At 39.8% G+C, this 25664-nt stretch overlaps 1 protein-coding gene across 2 annotated transcripts in view; it reads right to left on the bottom strand.

Moving 5' to 3' along the window:
• Window positions 1-353: 353 nt before the first annotated feature.
• The window catches only part of LOC143871711 (ubiquitin-conjugating enzyme E2-17 kDa), a 35176-nt gene continuing 9865 nt past the window's right edge, over window positions 354-25664 (bottom strand). For both annotated transcript variants that reach the window (XM_077376693.1, XM_077376692.1), the window contains 3 exons: window positions 17967-18094; window positions 1184-1288; window positions 354-691 (listed from right to left, as the gene is read on the bottom strand). In XM_077376693.1, the coding sequence (XP_077232808.1) occupies window positions 548-691; window positions 1184-1288; window positions 17967-18094 (377 nt within the window). In that variant the 3' untranslated portion in view covers window positions 354-547. The remainder of the gene's footprint in view (window positions 692-1183; window positions 1289-17966; window positions 18095-25664) is intronic.

Here is a 25664-nt window from a genome sequence, read left to right as displayed (position 1 = left end):
GTCCAAAACTGATTATTGGACTCAAAAATTATTGAGAAAGAGTTGTTCGATGCCACAGATGTAGCTCCTTTACTGATAAATGGTTTGAATCACTGAACAAGTGGCCTCTATTCGTTGTTTTGCCCATGAATATTTAACGGTGGAAAAGTTTATTACTTTAGTCCAGTTTGGATTCTAGGAATTTTCGGGGAAAAGTTTGGAAAGAAAAAAAATTTCTTACTTTTTTAAGATACAGAGGGACCTTCAATTTATGAGAATAACCTGTTTTGGTGGACTGAACATTTCAGAGGCACTACCAAACCTTAACTCAAGAAAATAGGCAGATTTATGAAGTAAGAACATGGAAGAAAAGCTTCAAACAAAGGCACCACCAACGAGCTTTTACTACATGAAAACCAAACACATCATTCTGGAAGTCCTTTCTTTCACAAGGTCTTTGGAATATAGAAATTTCACGAGAGCAAGAGCCAAGGTTTTTTCTTACCAAATAAACGCATCTCCCTCCTTTCTGCTTCATACACAAATCTAGGTTTACATTCTTTGAATTCTATCCCATGGCATATTTCTGTGTCCAGCTACGAGCAGTTGTCTCGTACTTCGCTCTGTCGGTCTTGTACATGTGAGCAATCTCCGGAACGAGCGGGTCATCCGGATTAGGGTCCGTAAGTAGCGAACAGATGGAAAGCAGAACCTGATATCAGAGAATTGTATAAACCATTTACAACAAAAATCTAATCTAAGCATAAAGAACATTCATTTTAGGGGGCCTCGTATGGTACAGCTCAAATTAACAACTTCACAAAATTTCGTTGGACGTGAATTAGCTCTTCTTAATTGCATTTCATTTAAATTATTTTTTGTCTTTATAACTTGGGTTGATTATAATTATTAAAATGCCATTGAAAATCTTATTTTAATTACCCCTATTCTTGCATTTTTTTAAGGTATACTGTATACCCCTATTCTAGTGTTAAACAAAAACAAACAGCTCCCTCCAAATTGCTAAATTAAGCATTATATGCATAAGTAACTTCCCAACAGAACCTCACTATGGGAACAAAAGCAAGAATACTAGCATAACTAAGGCAGTCAGCAAAAAAATGGCCCACTCAGAAGGTAGATTAGAAGCAATAACAATATTATTACGAAGAAAAGAAAAACGAATCTGCAAACTAAAACAAACCTTTGAGATGGTCAGAGCTGGACTCCATTGTTCTTTAAGGATATCCAGGCAAATGCTTCCATTGCTATTGATGTTTGGATGGAAGACCTTAGTCCTAAATGCAACCTAGAACGCAGAATAAGATTAGCCTCTTCTGCAATTGTAAGATAATGATTCAAAATAAAGGGAATAATAAAGGAATAACAGAAATTATAAAAGTGAGAAACATATATAGTATAGTAAGGGAAATGATATCTATACTTCCCTGTTACTTAATTATACGCTTTATGATTAGCTGTAGATAGCATTTTGGGAATCTCAACAAAAAAAATGATTGGCTGTTGATAGCATTTTGAGAATCTTAACAGCCTTTCACAGCTGATTAGAAGAGTGTAAATATGTAAATACGTAGTTACTAAAACATCGGAGTGAGATATCATATCCCACTAACCCTGCTTAAACATGCACAGGAAAGAAGACATGAAAGAAGGTAGGTGATGTAGGACCAGGAAGAGGAATAGAAAAAAGGAAGAGAAAAGAAGAAAAGAAGAAGAGGAGAGAAGAATAGAAGTAGAAGAAGTAGAAGATGACGGAAAGAATAGAAGGAGAAGAATAGAGGAAGAGAGAAATCTGGGAGAGTTGTTCTCAATTCAATTAATCATCCAAAACTTAAAATCCCTGATGGGCAAATATGCTACTTATTTGGCCTACAATCTGCATCATTATCCCCCTCTTGAAAAGAACTCGCCCTCGAGTTCTAGTCCGTCTTGATCAAATATGTACACGATCCACTCAAGCAGTAGGAGTCATAAGCTGTTGTAGGCACTCCTGATGGCTAATACTCGCAACAACCGTGAAAGTGAGCCGAAATGCCAACAGAGTGATATGGAAGAAATCGCCCATGTAGAATCATACGAACATAAACCGCTCCGGAGAAGTAAACTGGCTAGGAAGATAGCAATGTACTCCTCCTGGATCAGCGTATAAGGTCTCATAAACTCATAACAGACCTCCTCCCATCGACAGAATGAAGGTTTGCCTAAGTAACGGTACTGTGTCACCAAGTGTATCCAGAATGATAGGGCTCGTTGTCTCACAGTTTCTCTGGCTCGATAGATGGGCGCTCTCTGATCATAGCCATAGTACTCATAATAAGCATCTAGAGCATAGATCCATAGCAAACATGCTTTCTCAATATAGCTATAGTGGTGTAGCCTTGCAAATATCGATCATCGTACCCATCAAAATATGGAACAAATGGTGGAGCCAATGGGATCAGTGTCGAAAAATGAAATCAACCGTCTGATCTGACTTCCATGTCAAATAGAATATAATGTCTTTTGCAGATATCAAATCGGACACCTGGATAGCCTATAACAGCGATCGGACCAAAATGGACGGACATCCAAAGTTAAACGAAGTAGTGCTTGAGCTCGTTACTTACATCTGAGAGTAGGCTCAATATACTCCTCAAGTTACCACGAACAACTTTCGTGTTAATGGCGAGATCAAATTCCGAGCCGAAATAGTCCGATGAGGAGAGAGAAAATGAGATGGGTAGAGAGAGAAAGTAGAGAGAGATAAAGAAAGAAGCCTTTCCTTTTTTAGCATTGATCCATAGCATTGATCGAAGAGTAAAAGATAGAAGTCGCATCAGAGCAAAAGATCTAACAATCTCTAGAATTGTCCTGCCAGAGATTTAGCAAGCTTTCGTTGCCGCCTAAGTACCTCGGAGAGTTACCATGAGTACAAAAGATTAGTCCCAGTGATTTGTGGCAGGTTCTGCATCTTTTTGGTATGTTTTGATTGCTCCTTGAGACCAGCCCATCTTTCCTGCAATTTCATATCCGAACCCTCTAAAACACCCTAACCCTAACCTCCCTTGTCCTGAGCATCATCTTTATTTCTATTCCCATTAAGCGTCAACCCCCAAAATCCATCTCATCCTTGTTTTGACAGACAGACAGAAGTGTCACCAAACAGCCAATTTATTTGATTTCTTTAGCCAATTTGTTTCCTATTAATCAGTCCACATGCTGCCTTAAAACGTGGCACTCGATCCTCGATTCCACAAACCGAAACAGCCACATCTCTCGGTTCCACTTTCTTCACCCTAAGAGTCCCTTTACCACCATTGATTGTCCCACAATCAACCCTCTTCAACCAAACCAGTCAACCCAATCTTCTTTTCCTTCCTTCCCCGGCCACTTTACCTTTTATTATCAGCCGGAGAAATCTGCAAGCGCACCACCACCGCTTGATTATCCTTAGCGCTGCTAACTCCACCCGCCTTCTTCGCCGACCAGCTTTCACTCGTGAGGAAGAAAGAACCTCGCAGAGTTTCTACTTTTGACAGGGAACTGAGAAAGGCAAGTCACATTTCTTTCCTTCTGTACGTGCCATTCAAAGAGAACTAATGTAATACAAAAGGGCATCTGACGTGACTTGCAGATGGGGGTAACTGGCTAGAGAAGCCAGATTAAAAAAGGCAAGTTATCCTTATTTTAAAGCACCTACCTAGTTATTCTTTTTTTAACTCGGACAACAAGTTTCACAAAAGAAACTAGGTTCTCAAAGTGGTTCACATGAACACTTTTTTTGAGATCCAACCATTTCATTTTTTTTGGAAATGGTAGGTCAACTATATTAACAAGACAGGGAAGACAGAGAAAGTCCCCCAAAGGATTACAAGGAAATATAGAGAATAAAAATACAAAAACCTCGAGAAGGCAAAAAATCAAAACTCTCCAACTCCAATCTCTCAAACCCCAGATCTAGCCAAAGAATCCATCTCACAATTTGCAGATCTGCGAACATGGTTGAAAACAATGGATGAGCCCTCTACAAGGTCAAAGATTTCGTCAAAAAATGACCAAAATCTCCAAAGTGGCGCCGCAGTCCCACGGAGCCACCTAATCACATTTAGTGAACCCCCCTCCACAATAGTAGTGTCAATATGATCTCTTGCAATTCTTTTAATACCCTGATGGACCGCCCTGACTTCCACCTCATTAGAGTCACATACTCCCAACGGCCCCGAATAATCCCAAATGGTAACCCCTCTAAAATCATGATAAAGACATCCAAAACCCGTCGGCCCGGGATTGCCCAAGCTCGAACCATCAAAATTAAGTTTCATCCATCCAATAGGTAGAGCTTCCCACTCTTGAACCACCTGTGATCGGTTTTCTCCACTGAAACACACCACCCTCCAGCCCTCCTACAAGTCAAAAGCAGAGACAAAACAGAAAGGTGGCAAGCATTTCGCCCAAGAAATGGTAAGAGCGACGATATTGATGTATAACTGGTAAGGCAAACTATTAGACCCCTCAAAAACCCTTGCATTTCGCTCCTTCCAAAGGAACCACAATGTAGCAAGGAGACAAATTTTCCACAACATCTTACCCTTTTTCTTCCATGGCACCGCCTCCCAACATGAAATGACATCCGAAACAGAGAACCGAAACACCCAACAAATACCAAATCTCCTCAAAATGTACTCCCATACTTCTCTAGCAACTTTGCAGTGGATAAAGAGATGGCAAGCCGACTCTCGATCTTCCAAACAAAGGGAGCAATGATCCACCAAACACATACCCCTCTTCCAAAGGAGGTTAATTGTTTGGATCCTATTCCTACACGCCGCCCACCCAAAAAGGCACACCCTAGGAGGACAATGAAATTCCCACACCTTTGCGAAGATAGAAGGATCACCACATGGAACAAGATGCAAATAAAAAGATTTAACGGAAAAGCAGCCAGATGGGTCCCAAATCCAAACTCTTTTATCCAACCCAGACATTTTGATGTAGCAAGATTCAAGCAACTCAATGGACACCCCTCTATATAAAACCATTTGTTACCTTATAAACTAAGGTATAATCTCACCCCCCCCCCCCCTCCCCCCCAATCTTTTTCTTTATGGGCACCCCCATTTACTCTAAGTAAATTAAAGTGAAAGATTTTAAATCTATCACGCCTGAGCTAAGAAAAAAAGGGAAAAAAGAAGAAAAAAATCCTATAAATCCTAATGGGCAAATATGCCACTTATTTGGCCAACAATCTGCATCAGTAGGATCCATGAATGTCATACAATCCCTGCTACATATATGAGAGCATGGTACAGATAAAGACTGTTTTCCCAGCTTGTACATAGCAGCATATTAATATATTTGTGGTTGGTACATGATAGATAAGACGTCCCAAATTTAATTGAAGAGAATTTGATAAATGGTACTTCATCAGAATCCCTACATTAGACATATCCATCAAATGATAACAATGATAATCATCATAATAACGACAATAATAGCAACAGTAAAGTAATGGCTCATTATTTAAAGAAATGAGCAAATTAATGGCTTAGTTTTTTTCTTTTTATTTTTGAATGGCAAAATTAAAGGCTTAACTATGAGGGTTTGTCTATGAATTTTCCATGGCACATCATCAACAATATCCTCTACTAGAAATTAGTACATTAAGAAGAAACTAAAAGTGCAGTGACATAAAGGATTTGTTAACAAGAGCACATTTCAATTTTATTTTTTTTGAAATGGCAATATATATTGAAGAAGGGAACCAAGAAGGTCACCAGAATTACAGAAGTGAAAAACAGCAAAGGACAAGAAAAATTAGAAGGAAGACAGAGCCAAAACTTCTCACGGGGGAAGGAAATCAAACACTCCAAACCCTCTGTGTACTCCAGATCGAGCGAGAGAATCTGCCTCACCATTTGCTTCCCTACGAACATGCTTAAAAACCATGGATGCCCCTGAAATGAGATCAGAAATTTCCTCAAAGTAACTAAGGAATCTCCACGAGGGAACCACTTTCCCCGATAACCAACTAATAACATTTGAAGAGTCCCCTTCCACAATCACCCTGTCATACGCTTCAGCACTCAGGTGTTTTATTCCCTGATATGCCGCCCAAACTTCAGCTTCAGATGAGTCACTCCTTCCAATGGGACCTGCAAAAGCCCACAAAACCTCTCCTCGAGAATCCCGGCATAGTCCTCCAACCCCAGCTGGGCCCGGATTACCCAAGCAGGACCCATCAAAATTTAATTTACTGAAACCTTCAGGAGGAGCTTCCCATTTTTGACTTCTCTTCTCTCGCCTCAAACCTTCAGCGCACACAATGCTCCACCCCTCCCACAGATCGAATGCTGATACAAATTTGGACAGAGGGATGCTCTTCATCCAAAAAATAACCAAGGTGATAATTTTGTTAAATAGCCAATACGATAACTTAGCTACTCCTTCAAAAACTCTTTGATTACTTTCCTTCCATATGACCCACCACAATGCAATTAAACATAATCTCCACAGCACCTTTCCTTTCTTTTTCCAGGGCGCGAAATCCCAACTCGAGAATAGATCTGCTAGAGACTTTGGAAAGACCCATAAAATACCAAATTTTTCCAGAATGAAACCCCACACCTCCATTGTTACCTTGCAATGGATAAAAAGGTGATCAATTGATTCTCCATCTTCCAAACAAAGCGAACAATGGTCCACCAGGCACATACCCCTTTTTCTTAGAAACTCTATGGTTTGGATCCTCCCATTACACACGGCCCAACTGAAGAAAGATACCGATGGGGGTCCATGAAACTTCCAAACCTCAGCAGAGATATGAGATCCAACAGCAGGGAGCAATGGCAGTAAAAGAATTTCACAGAAAAAAGCCCAGATGAATCCCATTTCCAAATCCTTTTATCCAGACCACTTTTTTTTATATAACACCCCTCAAGTAGATTTAGCATTTGAATGATGAACGGTAGTTCTCTCTCAAAGAAATTTCTTCTGAAAGAAGGATTCCAAACCACCGTATTGTTAATTCTCTCGAAACAATCACACACATCACATCTTTATCCAAAGTGACCGAGAACAAAACGGGGAAAAGCACCGCCAGCGAATCACCAGAGCACCATGGATCCAACCAAAACTTTATACGATCTCCTTTATATACTTTAAACTGAATCCCCGCCTCAAAGCTTTGCTTGAACCTCAAAATATTACGCCAAATGGTCCCTCCTTTTTTACCATACTTATCATCCGAACACCAGTTACCATGAATGAAACCATACTTACTCCCAATGACTTTTACACATAAAGAAGAATGTTCCACTCCAAAACGCCACAACCATTTCCCCAAGAGAGCACGATTGAACTCTTTCAACCTCCGGATCCCTAACCCTCCATTCTTTATGGGGGCACAGACCTTATCCCATTTTACTAATGGAATGCCTCCTTTATTGCTTGACCCACCCCACAAAAATCTGCATTGAATCTGTTCAATTCTCAAGACAACACTCACCGAACAGTTAAATAGAGACAGATAGTAAACGGGTATGTTAGCCAAAACCGCTTGTACTAAAACCGGTCTACCACCCTTCAAAACAAGGTTTCTTTTCCAGGTTTCTAGCCGACGCTCTATTCTTTCTACAATAGGGGTCCAGAGCTCTTTTCTCGGTTTTCCAACCCCCAAATGGAGCCCTAAATACGATGAAGGCAGAGACTCCAACCTGCAGCCCATCACGTTGGCAAAAGCGAAAGCTTCTGAGGGAGGAACATTGATGGCAAACAAGCTAGATTTCTGAAAATTTGATCTTTGACCCGTAATCAGCTCATAACATCTTAGTGCCGCCTTCAAATTTAAAATCTTTGACCTATCAGGTGCACAGAACAGAATGGTGTCGTCAGCAAATTGCAAAAGCGACACTTCCACTCTATCACTACCAATGATAAAGCCCTCAAACAGCCCCTTACGACTTCCTTTCACCATTAACCGATTGAGAGTTTCCTCCATAATCACGAAGAGAAAGGGGGAGAGAGGATCTCCTTGTCTTAACCCTCTGGAAGACTTGAAGAAACCTTTTGGCGACCCATTTACCAGCACAAAAAACCATGCCGAGGAGATGCAGCTCCTCACCCAACCTCTCCACCTGTTTCCGAATCCCATCCTCCCCAAAAGGTAATCCAAACAATCCCAATCCTCTCTATCATAGGCTTTCTCCATGTCTAGCTTACACAACACACCCCCATATCCACTTCTAGCATATGAGTCAATAACTTCATTCGCAATTAAGGAACAATCTAGAATTTGCCTCTTACTAACAAAAGCACTCTGACTATCCGAAATTACAAAAGGAAGCACTGCTTTGATACGGTCAACTAAAACCTTGGCCAAAACCTTGTCCAAACATCCAACCAGGCTGATCGGACGAAAATCAGATACCTTAGGAGCTCCTTTAACCTTAGGAATTAAGGATAAAAATGTAGCCCCTGCACCTCTATCGAGTGCCATTCCATCATAAAACTCCTTGAAGAAACGAAGGATATCATTTTTCACCGCTGGCCAACACGCTTGAAAAAAACCTAAACAGAAGCCATCCGGGCCAGGTGCTTTATATTTAGAGATCGAGAACAAACCTTTCTAAATTTCTTCTGCCTCAAATGGTTGTTCCAATTTCGCGCTTGCCTCCAAAGTCAGACTATTGAATTCCAACCCCTCAGGAATAGGACGCAAACTCTCTTCCGAAGTATATAATGCATCATAGAACTCAACAATAGCTGAAGAAACCTCTTCCTTAGAAGTCAACAGAATACCATTCGCTGAGATAGACTCAATCCTATTCGCTCTTCTTCTAGCACTAGCCATTGCATGGAAGTAAGCTGTATTCTTATCTCCCTCCTCCAGCCATTGCACCCTGGACTTTTGTCTCCAAGATATCTCTTCCCGCAACAGCAACCCTTTATGTTCCTGCTTTGCTTTCCCCAACTCTTCCCATTCTACCTCGGAACTTAACCCACACTCCTCCAGAGCTAACAATTCTTTTAACCGATTTTCCAGCCACCACTTCCTACCCTGATCCACATGATTTTGTTCCTTGGACCATTCTTTTAATTTATTCTTGACAAATCTGAGTTTTTTCTCAATCACCACATCTGCAGGACCCTCCACACTACACGAAGACCACCAATTTCCCAATCTGACCTCCATGTTAGGATAATTAAGCCAAGCCAATTAGAATCTAAAAGGAGGAGGGCCCCTCGACTGAAGACGCAGATCAAGAAAAATAGGGCAATGATCCGAGACTGAATGCACCAGGGCTCTTGATGCAGATATTAGGCTTTATTTTTGTATTATTTAGTTTCTAGTATTTTTATTTCCATGTTATTAGTTTCTAGGATTTTATTTTCCATGTTATTTAGAATTAGGAAGTTTAGTCTTTTAGGGAATTCTTATTTTAGAAGGTTTCTATTTCTTAGGTTGCTTATTTGCCTATATATAGACCTCTTTAGAGCTTTATCGTTAACTTTGATTGATATTGAATAAAGATTCTTTTCCATCTAATTCTAGTTTTCTTCTTCCCTCTTCGATTTCTTCTCTTCTCTCCCTAAATTCGTCTATTCTTCTCTTCTTCTTCTACTTCTCCCTAAAATTCGTCTTTTCTTCGGGTTATTTTCGTCTCTTCTTCCCCTATTCTTCTAATTCTATCCCCTTTCGTCTATTTCTCTCCCCTCTCCTCAATTTCTCTTCACGGTCCTACATCAATTTGGTATCAGAGCAAAATATCCAAGTTAGCGACGAATTGATCCCGCGGAAATCACAACCGATTTTTTTTCACCCATGTCATCTCTGTTCAGCCATACAACAGCCCACAGCCGAGCCCTACTAACTACCCAGCCATTGCTTTCAGTCCTTTGATTCGCCAAACCCAAAGCTGTTAACCACTTAAATCTCAGCCCCTTAATATCAGCCCAGGCCCTTTGTTAATCTGAGATTTTACAAACCCATGTCCTTTTTGTCCGACAAAAAAATAAAAATAAAATCACACATCACCTGTAAACCCTACCACAATCCCCATAAAACATCCTCTGTTTAAGCCCAACACTTTCCTGGGTTAGGCTTCTATGTAAACGAGAATCTGGGCAGACCTTGCTGCAACACCCGAACTGTCCATCAGCCGTTTCGCCATTGTTCTCTCTGCATACATATCTATCGTGTAACCTGATTTGTGCGAAGCTTTTGGGATCTGATTTGTGCGAGGGCTGAGGTATCGTCCAGGAAGTTGAAACGTAAAGGAGGCAACAATTTATTTTCCTGGAATCTCGCCTTGGTGTTTTTGTGTAAAAGAGAACAAGAAAGGCAAGGTTGCACGCATATATCTGCTCAATTTAGCAAGTTCAGGGATAGCAATTGTGCTTAATTTTGGCTTGTACGCATATATCTGCTCAAGATATCTGACAAAGAAAAAGGAAGCATCTTATTTGTATAGCCTGAAAATAAGGAAAGTTGCTTAGCATAGAAGCAGCTGAAGGTGGCATACGGGTCATTCAACAGAGGAGAAAAAGGTAAATTATTAATTTATTAGGTAACTTACATATTAGTCAAGTTACTTCTTTTGGAAGGAAGTTAGTGTCTACCCCTTTACAACAACTTGGAAAAGGCTATAGATAAGCATAGCAAAAGAAAGGGGTAATTTCTCAATTTGAACCCCATTTTTCCCATTGGGCACCCTGCTTCAGTTGTGATTACTCTGTCACATCAGTTAGAAAGACAAAAAAGAAAAAAGAAAGCAAAGACAAACCCCTTTTCCTCCCTTGGGCACCCCACTCATATTATTACTACTGATTTAACCCCCCCTCCTTTTCCTTTAGGCACCTCTCTTCCAAAAAAAAGAAAAATAAAAGAAAAAATAAAAGAAAAATAAAATTTTCTTCTCTCCCTTCTCTCTACTTTCTCTCTCTACCCATCGCATTTTCTCTCTCCTCACCCGAGCTATTTCTGCTCAAAATTAGCCCTCGACCTCAACTCGAAAGTTATCCGTGACAACTTTTAAAGCGCATCCAGCCTATTTTCAGCAGCGGACAGTGACTTTCAGCACAGTTTCAGGAGCAATCTCCGCCGTCGATTACGTGCCATCATCCGATCAGTATCTTCCCGACATCCGATTTCAGATCCGAGACAGGCATTGTGTTCCTTTCAACATGCCAGACAAATCAGACGGTTGATTTCAGTTTTTGATGCCGATCCCTATGGCTCCTCCAGCTGCTCCATATTTTGATAGATATGATCCTCGATATTCTTTTGCACCACAGGTTCCATATTTCTATGGTTATGATGACTGCACCTATGCCTATGGAGATGTTGAGAATGCGTGTCTAGATTGGATCCATGCACTTAATGCATACCATAGGTACTGTGGTTATGATCATCAAATAACAATTCGCAAAGTCACGGATACTGTGTGCCGCGAAGCCAAGTCGAAATGGAATTTTTTCGTTAATGAGCGTCGTGAGTTTTGTAAGCCTCCATTTCGTCGATGGGAGGATGTTCATTATGAGTTTACATACCACTATCAAAATCAACAGAGATTGAAACGTGAGCGAGCAGCTTATGACCAAAGATTGATACGTGAAAAAGCAGCTCGACGAGAAAAAGCAGCTCGCTGTGAACGACAAGCCGCAGCACGTCGTGCACAAGACGTTGAAATTGCAGCTGAAAACCGATATTTCGAACGTCGCATACGCGAGTCATATTTGCAGAGCCGCTTCACTACTTCATCCATCCCACCTAACGTTGCTGCTATTCTTACAGAGCACGATGCTAGTATTGATGAGATCATCGACGTTGAGCCTTTGATTCCATCAGATTCAGATTCAGGCTCTGAGATGGACGATCCAGAGTTAGAGACTCAGTTGATTACTGATATCGACATCGTTGCACATGATGCTTCTGAGATTTCTGCCGCACCGATTGCTGAGCATCTAAAGAGAGATTTTGCCACTTCTACAGTCGAAACAAATATTTTGGCAGAGCCGCATGAGGTTGATCCATTGACAGAGTCGACCGAGCACCACCATAAGTCAGAGGCGAGTGCCTTGCTTGACGAGCCACCCATTAAGACAGATGATCGAGAATATATTACGGAGGATTGTACTATCTTTGAGCCAGTTGAGCAGATTGTCGAGATTTGTGCTGACACAGAGGTACTTGTTATGCAGATTGATCACGAGTATTGCCCGTCTGATATCATTATACCGGAAACGATTCTAGCAGATGATTTTGTTGTTGATTCCATTGCGCCCGATGTGATACCAGTAGATGCTGACCTTGTTGAGGATAGTTATGGATTGGTACTGCCCATTGCTGTTATGCCAATCCCACCGATCCAGGAGGAGTACGTTGCGATCTTCCCAGCTAGTTTACTTCTCCAGCGCAGATTCTGTTCGCATGAGTCTACATGGGCCCTTTCTTTCCTCTTCTTCCGCCGACCTTGTAGATGCTTCTCTCGATTGTCTCGAGCGTTAGACATGATGATTGCTCCCGCCGGCTTACGTGTTCTATTACTTCAGCGGATTGTATACATCTTTGACCCAGGTGGACTAGAACTCGAGGGCGAGTTCTTTTTCAAGCAGGGGAGAATGATGCAGATATTAGGATTTATTTTTGTATTATTTAGTTTCTAGTATTTTTATTTCCATGTTATTAGTTTCTAGGATTTTATTTTCCATGTTATTTAGAATTAGGAAGTTTAGTCTTTTAGGGAATTCTTATTTTAGAAGGTTTCTATTTCTTAGGTTGCTTATTTGCCTATATATAAACCTCTTTAGAGCTTTATTGTTAACTTTGATTGATATTGAATAAAGATTCTTCTCCATCTAATTCTAGTTTTCTTCTTTCCTCTTCGATTTCTTCTCCTCTCCTTAAATTCGTCTATTCTTCTCTTCTTCTTCTACTTCTCCCTAAAATTCGTCTTTTCTTCGGGTTATTTTCGTCTCTTCTTCCCCTATTCTTCTAATTCTATCCCCTTTCGTCTATTTCTCTCCCCTCTCCTCAATTTCTCTTCACGGTCCTACATCAGCTCTATTAAAGCTCTCAGGGACCGCGGCAAGCCAATCAGCATTTACAAGGAATCTATCAAGACGACTCCTGCTAGGCCCCCTAGACCAAGTAAAAGAAGCTCTTGCTGTAGGAAGATCAATTAACTCATATTTAGCAATAAAATCCGCAAACGCTTGTATATTTGTATTAGATCTCACACAACCCATTCTTTCTCCCACTTCTTTAATTTCATTGAAGTCCCCCCCAATACACCAAGGCAGAGAACAAGACTCCCTAACCTTTTCCAATTCCTCCCAAAACAATCCTTTCTCAGCTCTAAAGACCGGCCCATAGACCCCTGTAAACAACCACATTGAATGGTCGTCCTCCTTTTTTAAGGCCACCGACAGAGAGAACCTACCCCTCCATTCATCTTGTTTTCTCCAAACATTTTCATTCCATGTTACTAAGATCCCACCAGAAGCTCCAGAAGATCCCACAAAAGAAAAATCTCATTCTGCCTGCACTCCCAAACCTCTGACAACTCCTCTATTTACAACCTCCATCTTTGTTTCCTGTAAACAAATAAGATCCGGTTTTAACTTTCTAACCAAGTCTTTCACTTGAATTCTCTTATCCTGATGGTTCAGGCCGTTAACATTCCAAGAAAGAATCTTCATCACAAACCATTTTTCCTTTAACATTCCAAGAAAGAATCTTCATCACAAACCATTTTTCACATACCGCTTCCCCCTCTACCATTTGGGGTTCTTCTCTTCTAATCACTAGACTCCTCATCCACTTGCACTTCTCTATCGAAGTTTAAATACATCCTCAGCTTCGCTTCTGTAATTCTCTAATTTTCCTCCTAGAAGAATCACCAGTTCCCTTGCTCAGCGTCTCCTTATTCGCCAAATCTCTCATCTCAGCTGCTTGAATTTCAAAAATAAAATCTGCCTCGGGGCCGGCATAAATCAAACCCAATTCCTTGCTAACCTCCAGAGTGTGACTCACAAAAACATCAACCTCCTCCATATGAGAAATAACCCTTAGATTCTCACCCGGAGAGTCTTCAGATATCTCCAAAAGTTCCATCATCGAAGCCCTCACCAGATAAGGGAGGACAGGAAGGGCGACCTTTGACAAATCCTGAGGCAATTCATTGGCTTCCACTTGACAAATTTTCTGATGACTGGAGAAATTACGAACCTTTTTTGGGTTACCTCTCCCAAGACCCATCACCTCCATATCTTCTGAGTGAAGATTTAACCTGAGCTTTGCTTCTACGGGCAGTTGAATAAAGGTCCAATTGCGGAATTTCTCCAGATCAGAATATACAAGATTATCCACTCTGATAACCAAATCGGGCTTCCCTATTTCCCTGATATTCCAGGAACCGTCGCATTCCACTGACGCAGCCACCCAAACCCCGCAGCGCAGCCAACCACTAGATACGATCTGGTTAACCTGAGCACCGGCCTCCTTTAAAACTTCAACGGACAAACTATGGCCCCCTTGGAAGCTTCTCCCTTCGATTCCTTTTTCGACCGTCCTGAGGCTATCATCCTCCGCAACCGAGTCGAAATTAAGTTGTGAAACCACATCTGCCAGAATAGATCTCGAAACCCCAGACTTCGTGCTACAACCTTTGGAAGGAAACTCTAATCGCAGACTATGAAGCATGGGTACGGGTACGCCGAATATAATAATATATTTTAAATTTTTATTATATATTTATAAAAAATAAAAAATACAATCAAATAACAATAACCCTGCACCTCCGCCCAAAAAAAAAAAAACACCCCCATTAAATTAGTAAAGAGCTTTTAAAAATTAGAAATGGAAAAACCAAGTGTCTTTCCTCTCGGTTTTGCTATAGCAAGTCTATGTTTATACTATCATATATTTCTCATAGTTGTCATTTCAGAAATTTCAGAGTGTCAATGCCATTATGGCGCAGGCAGCAACCTTCTCATATAAATATACATATATATTTATATTTATTGCTGTCAACAAGTATTTGCAAGTCTAATATAATGTACATGCCTTTTAGTATGTTTATGTATTATTTGCTTTCGTATTATGGAAGATATTACTCAGTGCAGCTGTCAGGTTTCTCTGCAGAAAGCAAATAATAAAGATCATATATTTGTCAGAACTTGTCAAATTGTCAAAAAGTAGCAGACTTTTAAAGCAGAAGTCACACAAAAGCTGCAGACTTTTATTAAAAGCATTTATTACATATAAGACAGCACATCTTTACTAACAAGCAACAGCTCTTTTAACAGGCAATAGAAAACTTTTCATGGAAAACTACATCTTTTAGATGAAATTATAAAAAAAAAAGTAAAAATCGTGTCCAACTCCATGTCGGGTGCGACGGATACGCACCCTCGACGCACCCGACACGCACCCAACACAAAAAAAAAAGTATGGGGTGCGTACCCGAACGTACCCGCACCCCATACGTGTCGGATACGGGTACGGGATCCCCGGGAGAGTACCCGTGCTTCCTAGATCGCAGAGTCCTAGCCTCAGGTGAGAACGAAGTACAAAAAAGAGATAAAAAATCCTCACTTCCTTCTCCTAAAAATGAACAATTGGGCCTGATAGAGTTGGATCTAAAATTTTCCTGTCTTGAAAAGCTAACAGGAGGATCCAAGTCACACCATTCATTACTACTGTGATCGGGCCCAAGCCCATTGAGATAGAGTCCAAACGCCCATTCCACAGAAAGATGGCCCCGGCCCAAGAGCCAGAACCCACTACTGGCAACAAAAAGTCCACTTCCCAAGCCTCCCCATGGGAAGTCACGTTACCCGCTTCCCGATAGGAAATAAAATCTTCCTTTTGAGAGGGTCTCGGAGAAAGAGCTTCAATAATATCGAGGAAGCTATTAATGTGACAGATGGGGTCCATCAAGTTTTTGAAATTCAAAAACTCCGCCAAGTGTCTCTGATCTATCGTGCACCCCATGCAGCTCAAGATAGCCGAAAGCACTATCATGCGCCATCACTTCCACCGGAACTGCCTCAGGATCAGCAAAATCTTTTCCGGTCAGTATTACCTCCTCCCCAGAGACCTTACTGCCAGAATTTGATTCTTTCTCCCTAAGATCCCCCACCGCATTCGCTGCTTCTTCTAAACCCGCGCTACTAGAACTCAACCCTTCAAAATCCTCCATTTCAAACGCCTCCACCTTCCAAGCTCTCACCCCTCTGACTGCCCCATCCAGAGAAACTTGGATAGGCAACTCCTGTCCTAGACACCCTACTACAGAAGTGCACACCTTTGCAAGGGAATAACCCTTTCCAGCTTGACAGGATGAATCCAATTCAACCATTGTGCCAATTTTTTCCCCAATCCTTCGAAATTCTCCTCACACCACGCCTGAGGTGGAACCCCTTCTATGTTCCACCAATAGATACACCCCTCCGGCTGGAACTTCTGATCCCATAGTAAAAGCTCCAAAAAAGGAGAATTTATTGCATTCTTCCATGCATTTATAAGCTGATGTCTATCCACACCCATCTGAGAAGAAATCAGAATCTCAAATTCTGCAAGTTTGTACACAATAACTTCACAGTTAATATCCCTCCTACTTCTCAACCACCTTTCCATACCCTTTAAATCCCCTGACCACCCACGACTTCCACATTGAAGCTCACTCCTTCTGAAATCTGAGGCTCAAAGCTTACAGATCTCACTGATGGGAGGGCCTCGACCTGAATCTCCTCCATCAGGCGTATCTCCTTCTGTCGCCCACTATCATGAACAAACCTACTCTGATAAGGTGGAAAATTATAATCCAAGCTTGACCAGATTTTCTTGCACTCCCACCAAACCTTCCTTCTTTTGAAATTTCTAAACCCACATTTGCAGCACCTCCAATCACCCAAACCACCCTCCCTTCTTCGAGTTGATATCCTTTCGATTCTTTTTGATCTTTTATTCTTGACAAGCGACCAAGAATCGACAGGAAAATTAATGTTGGCAAGATCTCCTCCTAATGGGATCTTGTTGGCACCTGTGGCCACTCCACAAAAATCATGATCTCCTCCTGAGGGGATCGAATTGGCACCGGTGGCCACTCCACAACAATCCCATCCGACGACTCGGTACCCACCAGGCAACAACTCTGACACCCTTCCATCACCCATCCTCCTCATTGCCAGAGATATCCACCCAAAACTATCGAAAGAAATGTGCGGGCCATTCCTTTGGGAAGAACCACCAGAATCCAGTTCAGAAAGCAGTGAAGACTCAGGAACCGAGACAGAATTCGGAGAAAGCACAGATGAAACAGACGAAGAGCTTGATGAACCTAACGTGTACGAAGTTGAAGACAATGCAGCGGAAACTTCAGAGTCCGATTCTGAATGGGAAGAGATAATGGTTGAACTGAATGAAACACCAAGCGAAGAAGGTCAGAGCACCACGGCCTGGAGATGACCTTTCCGACAGCAAAACCCCACTCCTCCACAGCCCAACTCAGAAACACTTCAAACAGCCTACGATTCACCTGAAAGACATCCGAGAGAGCCACTATCATCTTCCGGCGAAGAAAGAACCCCATGAACCACGGCTACTTCCCCCATCACCGGCGAAGTCAATCCTCAACAGATGTCAAATTTTCTCTAGGAAACATTCCTCTGTTCATCTCCTTAAATGCCCGACAGAGCAATATTCCCAAAAAAAAAAACCGGTTCTATAGTCAGCACATTTCAAATTTTCAATAGACAAACCGGCAACATGCAAGTTCAAGGCAGGTAGATGATAGGGACTATTCTTTTAGTTTAAGATTGATTTCTAACAATTACTATATAACGCAGCATAAGTTGCAAAAACACTTTACGGTGCTGATATAAACTTCATACAAGATTGAAAATAGAAAAAAATAACACAAGACATCATCGAGTGAAAGATTGAGGAAAGAGTAATTGAAATAAACCAGAAAGCGCAAAAGTACCTTAGGAGGCTTAAAAGGATAATCTGGAGGAAAATGGATACTGACAAGAAATACGCCTCCTGCATATGGACTATCAGGAGGTCCCATGATTGTCGCTTGCCAATGGAACATGTCTTCAGCCACAGGACCTTCAGACCAAATAGACAAGACATCCCAAATTGAATATACGAGAGCCAGATAAATGATAATAACTCTTGTGCATTATACAATACGGTCATTGTTGAAAAGGTCCAATTCAGGAACACATTAGAAAAACAAAAGCCAGTCACCCCTCTCATATTCTCTGTTGGAGGACTATATTGTATTTTATTGTGTTAAAAGAAAATAAAAAGTGGCGGCCTGGTGGGAACTTGAAAATGCAGAATAAATGAGATGGATAAAAATAGAAACAATAATTACAAGAAATGGCATGCATTAATCAAAGGGAGAGAGGTAAAGATTGAAAAAACCCAACCTAACCCCAAAATCTAAAATCTAACCACCAATTCTCAAAATGACTGCCATCTACAACTCACAGACTATTGTCTATAACCAAGCACCAAAAAAAGAAAAGAAGAAGAAGAAAAGTGAAAAGAGATCCACAAACCCATCTTTTAATAATGACACTCTCCATATTTCAAGATTTTCTAATTAACTGTTAAAGGCCGTTACAATTCCAATACACTTTCAGCCACCAATCAGAAAAGCATTTAATAAAGTGAAGAGTGCCATTATCAAAACAAGGGAGTGCAGATACTCAAAAGAAAACTTTCTTTTTATATCCGGGAACTATTGCTAAACTTATAAAGTTATAATAGAAGAAACAAAGTGAATGGAAATAGATATGCACGACTTTCGTTAGAAAAATATAAAAGAAAAAAAAATGTAAATACACTGAAATATCAATACAAACTGAACACTGAAATGTAGATTCGGGATGGAGTGGATGTGTCCATGGAGCCTCAAGGATCTTTTCCAAGGTTTGGGGCAAGGTGTTATGTAGATTCAGGATGGAGTGGGTGTTTCCATCGAGCCCCATGGATCTTTTCCAAGGTTGGTCCCTCGTTCCATGGAAGAAAAAGGTAAAATACTATGGAACATGTCCCTAGTAGCAACTTTGTGGGTTCTTTGGAAGGAAAGAAATGCAAGAATCTTCAAAGGGGTGTCCAAAAGTCCATCCTTTCTCTTCATCAAAGCAATGGCCTTAGCAATAGCATGGGTTAAGGTCCTTCCTTGCTTTAGATTTGTCTCCGCTTATGATTTACCGGAAGGTTGGAGAGAAGTATGCTTCAGTGTGGATTCAAAGGATAAGGTGGTACAAGAATGGGCGCCTCCTCCTCCGGGAGACTCCCTAAATGGCTTTCTTGGTGGTGGAAGGAGACTCCCTAAATGCGATTCATTGGTTCAGAAGATTGCAAAATCACCCTTGGAGATTTGGCAGGCTTTTTGATGAAGTGTTCGGTCGGATTGGTACTCTGCCTACAGTTTTCCAGCATGTGAGAAGATCTGTTAGCTTGGGGGCGGCTAGTTTGGTGAGGGACGGTGTTTCCAAAGAAGCATTAGCTTTACTTGACTCCCTCTCTCTTTGATTTTCGTCTTAGTTTTAATTCCAGTTGTCTATCCTTCATTTTCTCTTTGTAATTTGACCATCTCGGTCTTTTACATTTAATGAAATCTCGGCTATTATTCAAAAAAAAAAAAAAAAAAAAACTGAACGCTGAAATGTTAGAAAGTGAGCAGAACTTCAGAAGCACATATCATATAGATCCTTTATACTCAACACTAGAAATTCTACCAAATGTTAATTCTAGGTCGCATTTCCATAAATGTTTTAACCTAGGTGTAATTCAACGACTACTATTCCACCATAATGACTCTAAAACTTGTGACCATTTCCGCGATGCTCTTCCTGCTGTGAGCTTTTCCCTTTACTTTCTATGATTGTCAGTTTGTCACCCTCTCATACATTGGAATTCAAGTGTAAATCAAAATTTCAATATCAGTTGGTTGGCACAACACAGGAAACTTAAACGTGGAGAAATTTGGCCGGAGTGGGGGCAACACTTGAGGGGATAAGTTTAGCTTTGACCTGTTAAATGGCTCTTACTAGCTCAAATAGGTAATGGAATCCTTATGTCCTTATCTAAGCCAAGCAATATTCATGTGCAAGCATCATGAATGGTTATGAAATCAATGAGATTTTAACCGAAATTTAAACCAAAACCGAAATTTAGTTTTCGGCCAAGGCCGAAACCAAAACCGAAACCGAAATTTCAATCCTTGGTTTTACATTCCTTGCTTGGCTAGAGTTAGGAAGGAGAACAGCAATTTTTATGGTGATGGTTTCCATAGAACATATCTTATTGTAAAAAAAAGTAGTCTCTCATCCAAAATATGACCGAGTGGCAACACCAAATTGTTGGTCAGCTCACCAGCTCAAACTTATTTCGATGGCTTGTCCTATGGTAAAGTGGGCCTGGTAGTTAGTGGTGATCTTTTCAAAGACCGCAACTGACGGGATATGCGTTCTAGGGCCCGTTGAGGTGAAAGATCCGAGTGAAGCAGAGATATTGGGTTGCTTCATGGTTTGATTTTATGTTCATGTTTGAATGCAAGCTCCCTGGTTGTGGAAGGTGATTGGCACAATGCGATTAGATGGAAATCTAAAGGTTGCAGGTATAAAGGTTAAGGCAATTGAGGAAGTTCTGAATACTTCCTCTACCGTGGATGTTCCATTCCATCATATATTGAGGAATACTATGCTGATGTTTTAGTTAAGGTACTGTTTGTATTTTAATGAGGACTCTATTTAAAAGACCTTTTACATGAACGGTTCGGTTGCTAATTTGAGACATGCAACACAAGAATGATTTGAGGCTGGGAAAAACCATTTTCGTAAGGTTCTGGAATGTGGCTGATGATTGGTATGAAACTGAATCTTGGGCAGCATGATGGGGCAGTAAGTGGCTCGCTTTGGGTGGTTATAAATTCAGCAAAGGCTGAACTCTAGACATGAGGTGAATCAACAGGAAGGTGAGAACTTTAGACTGCAAAAGTGGCGATGAAGGGACTGTTTGCTTTGCAAAAATTTCAGCATCTTGTTGAGTCATTTAATGGCTAAGAATCCTATACTAATAGAATTCTCCAAAGAAAATCAGGGGACGACTCCACTCCTAAAATAACTCAACGAATCCCTCCTAGAAACACACGACTAGCACCAATCTCCTAGAATCCCAACTTCCTAAAAGATGGGGGCAAATCTTATCAAATGGGATCTCTCTTCCATTCTTTTCAATGACCCAAATTCCTAAGAATCAGCAACTAAAAGAAGAAGATAAATGCGGTTCTGAAACTCCTAAAAATCCTCACACATCCAATTGTTTGCAAAACTAACTAAAACAGCCCTCATGATTTGCAACTAATGAATTTCTAGATATTCTCTACTATTTTTTTCTTATACCCGAATCACTAAACTGCATAAAATTTTCCTATAACTTCGAGCCAACCAACACACTATTTCATGGACTCGAGGACCATCTTTCATTTGCAAAACAAACTCCAACAAACAACACCCCCTTAAATAGCAACTACAAGCCAACTCTTGGAGATTTGTTTCCACGTGAGAAACTTCCACAATAAAGCATATCTGCCAATATCCAAACTTTCCTAAATAGCACCTATTTACCCAACTTGTAAGCTTCTTAAACATTCCCATATGATTACCATTATTGGATGCATGATTTAGACCATCCATTCACCCTTCTACTCTACCCATTAGATGGTTAGATTATTTGCCTGAGATTCTAAGAAGTGGGCCCCCCAATTTGTGAAATTGAGTTTGAGTCACTAGACCAATTATTGTAACTTGGATAATGGCATTCCAAATTATGATATGTCAACTTGTATGTCATGTCTGCAAAAGTATATTGAGCCCACCTATTAAATGATCTAAGCCATTCATTTGTTCAATCGACCATGGTCTTGCCCCAAAATTATAGTCTCAGGGTTTGAAGCTTCCTGTCTAGTAAAATTATTATAATAATTATTGTGGATGTAAATGGCTCGCACATGTGGGGCCTACCTAAGTGTTTGATACTCGAGCCTCCTCCAGTTACAAACAATAATTGATTTAAGTTTATTATAGTAATAATAATGAGTCACTATACACATATAACACAATGCAAAAGTTAGTGAATTGTTATTGTATAAACTAACACTGTATTTGCTATAAACAAATTTAATCATAAAATTTTAAATTGTACAAAACTACATTGAGTCATTATGAAGTTTTATATTTTGTTAGCCATGTCAAGTATGCTAAATATACAAAACACTTAAATGATCGTATGCAATATAATCAAGATGCAACAGCCCATTCTAAATGTGTAGAAAACAAACTTATGGCAGTAATTTCATAAAGAATAAAATTTTAATTAATATAAAGAAATTGTTTCTCTCACCGACCAAAAGTGCGGCCGGGTATTACACGACTCTCCTGAAATATGACCGCATCAAACAAGTACTCAGCTGCGTCAACCAAGTACTCGACTGCATCATGCCGAGTCGACTAGGATTTTCTTCGGCCGCATTCCGCACCGTATCCGCATTTTTAACCACTAATCCACGTCTTGAGTGGTTGCTCCCTGTGACCTGCTCCACTGTTATGTGGCACAGTCTTCTCCAAAACATCCCCTATCACCTCGTGTAAGTCATGACGGACATTAAGGGACTATGTGGATACGTGGATTTTAGAATCCAGGTTTTAGTTTGGAAGCAGTGTAAAATTATGGACTTTACAATGGAAGTAGGTTGCAGATGTGGGGGGAGTAGGTTGCAGATGAAGGGTGTAAGTAAGAAATCCAGGCATTAGAAATCTGTCCCCCATCCTAAGATTTCTAAAACCTGGAAACAGGGACGATCTCCTACCCTCTCGCTCGACGGAAAGAAGGGCGAGAAATCAGAAAACGTCAGACGATCTCCTCTCATCTCTCATCCAGAACTTTCAAGAAATCCAAGATTCTAAAATCCGCGTATCCAAATGGCCCCTAAAAAATCTCTTCGAGTCATGGTGAACCTAAAATGGAATGATGAAGAAAATATAAGCAAATGATTAAGTAGGCTATTCACCGTCTCCATTAATAAGCAATGAATGTAGGCTTTACTAACTAATATGTAAGACTCGTACATTTCTTAGTCAGTGAAATAGTCATTTTATTACTATCCCATCAAAACCTACTTTGATTAAGCAACATATTCACCATCTTATGTCTTCTTTAGGGTCTTTTTGCGATTTTTGATGTTATCCTTTGACAGCGTCAGTTTGAAGTGATTGTTAATGTCCACCACCGTTCCATTGTATGTCATCCTTGAAGCCATTAGGTATTTTGTTACCTCCACTAGCCTGATGTAATAAGGAATTTAGAAAAACCGAGTCCAAGTCGGTATTCCACAACATTTTTTCCTTATATCATTAGATGTGTTATCCATGCTGACGGAAGTCATGACAATTAATAATCATATCAATAATAAGAATATATAACCATATAACCGATCAAGAAAAAACCACAACAACATGATAACAAGTTTAACTGATCAAACAGAAATCATAACAAAATATTAACAAGATTAATTGATCAAACAATAACCATAACAACATGATAAAAAGTCTAACCATATAACATAAAAACAAATAACCATTACATCATCATATCCATAAATACTAGTACAAAGACATAAACATAAGCAAGGATAATACAATATCATAACATTAACGGCTTTGTTGGAAATCATTCCACATAGCCTTTGTGATGGAATTTCTAATTGTAGTTCCTTCTCTTTAATCTTCTTCTATTGAAAGCATTTGAAATACAACATAGTCCTTCTCTTGTACACCTTCGGACAATATCTATTGATCTATATCGTCCAATATTTACACAATTTGGCGTGAAGCTTATGATGTGAATGTGGACGCAACAACAAGCTAACACGTTTCAGTCTTTGAAGAAATGTTTCAGCATGCTGAATTTAGTAAGATTCATGCCACAATCACATTGGAAGGTTCATGCACCATTTGGCACAATTAGTGATTGCAGACGCATCATTTAGGCCATGTTCATTTGGGATTATGGCAGCCGATTGTGGCAACAGAGTGATTACTGGATTCAAAATAACATTAATTTTGAATCAAGTAATCACAATTTGCTGCCAAAATCAGCTGCCACAATCCCAAACTAACAGGGCCTTAGCATGAGCCTTGTGGATGCATGACACAATCAGTGATCGTGGACACATCATTTGGCAAGAACCATAATCAGAGATTGTGGAAACATCATTATTAACGAGGATGCAACGTTTCTTCAAAACACTGAAAAATTTAAACATTATCTAAGGTGTTTTTGAAGAAACGCTTCATCATTAATAATGACGCAAAATGCTGAATTTAGTAAAACTCTGTCCATATTAGCCTGTTGTTGCATCCACCATCACATGAGAAGGTTCGTGCCAAATGATGCAATAGTGGACTATAACAATAAAAAGATATTGTCTGAATGCGTACAAGAGCAAGACTCTGTTGAATTTCCAATGCTTTCAAGAGAAGAAAATCAAAGAGAAGGAATTACAACTAAAAATTCAATCATGACGGCTATGTGGAATGATTCCAACAAAACCATCAACATAAAGATATGGTCTTATCATTGATTATGTTTATGCCTTTGTACTGGTATTTATGGATATGATGACATAATGGTTATTGATTTTTATGTTCTATGGTTAAACTTGTTATTATGTTGCTATATTTATTGTTTGATCGATTAAACTTGTTATCATGTTGTTATGGCTATTGTTTGATCAGAGTCAAACCTGTTATCATGTTATTGTGGTTATTATTTTTTATGAATATTTATTGTGGTTACTATATGATCAATTAAACTAGTTATCATGTTGTTGTGGTTATTGATTGACCAATTATATGTTTATATATTCATATTACTTATATGGTTGTTAATTGTCACGACTTCCGTCAGCATAGATACTGTATATGATGATGAGGAAAGTACAAAAATGTTGTTTTTTTTTAATTGTAAAAGGATTTCATTATGCTTCGTTTCTTTTGACGAAAAAATGGACGTAAAATTTGTTTTATGTTGTAAAAATGAACATAAAACAAATTTTACGTCCATTTTTACCTCGAAAGAAACGAAGCCTTAATGAAAAAAGAGACCAAGAAAGTCCCGAGGATACAACAAGAGACTAATTTTTTTAATGGTAACAAGAAACATTATTAGGACTAGGGAGGGAGAAAATAAAAAAGCTCAATATTCTCCGTTGTATAATATCAATATGAACATGTTTTACTAAATTCCATGTTACATCTTGCCAGGGATGTAACAAAATACCTAATGGCTTCAAAGAGGACATATAATACAGCGGTAGTAGACATTAACAATCACTTCAACCTGAAGCTGACAAAAGACAACAAAAACTCATCAACACCTAAAAGCAGACATATAAGATGGTGGATATGTTTCTTAATCGAAATGGGTTTGGATGGGATAGTAATAAAACGACTATTTCAATGACTAAGGAAGTGTGTGAGTCTTACATAGTAGTAAGTAAAGCCTAAATTGAATACTTATTAATGGAGATGATGAATAGCCTGCTTAATTGTTTGCTTATATATTTTCTTCATCATTCTAATTTAGGTTCACCCAAACTCGA

The sequence above is a fragment of the Tasmannia lanceolata genome, unplaced genomic scaffold (assembly GCF_043159265.1).
Source record: "Tasmannia lanceolata isolate RefF3 unplaced genomic scaffold, GAP_Taslan_0.1 ptg000002l, whole genome shotgun sequence".
NCBI classification, from domain to species: Eukaryota; Viridiplantae; Streptophyta; class Magnoliopsida; order Canellales; family Winteraceae; genus Tasmannia; species Tasmannia lanceolata.
The sequence above is the reverse complement of the archived record's forward strand: the minus strand, read 5'-3'. Positions and strand labels throughout refer to the sequence as shown.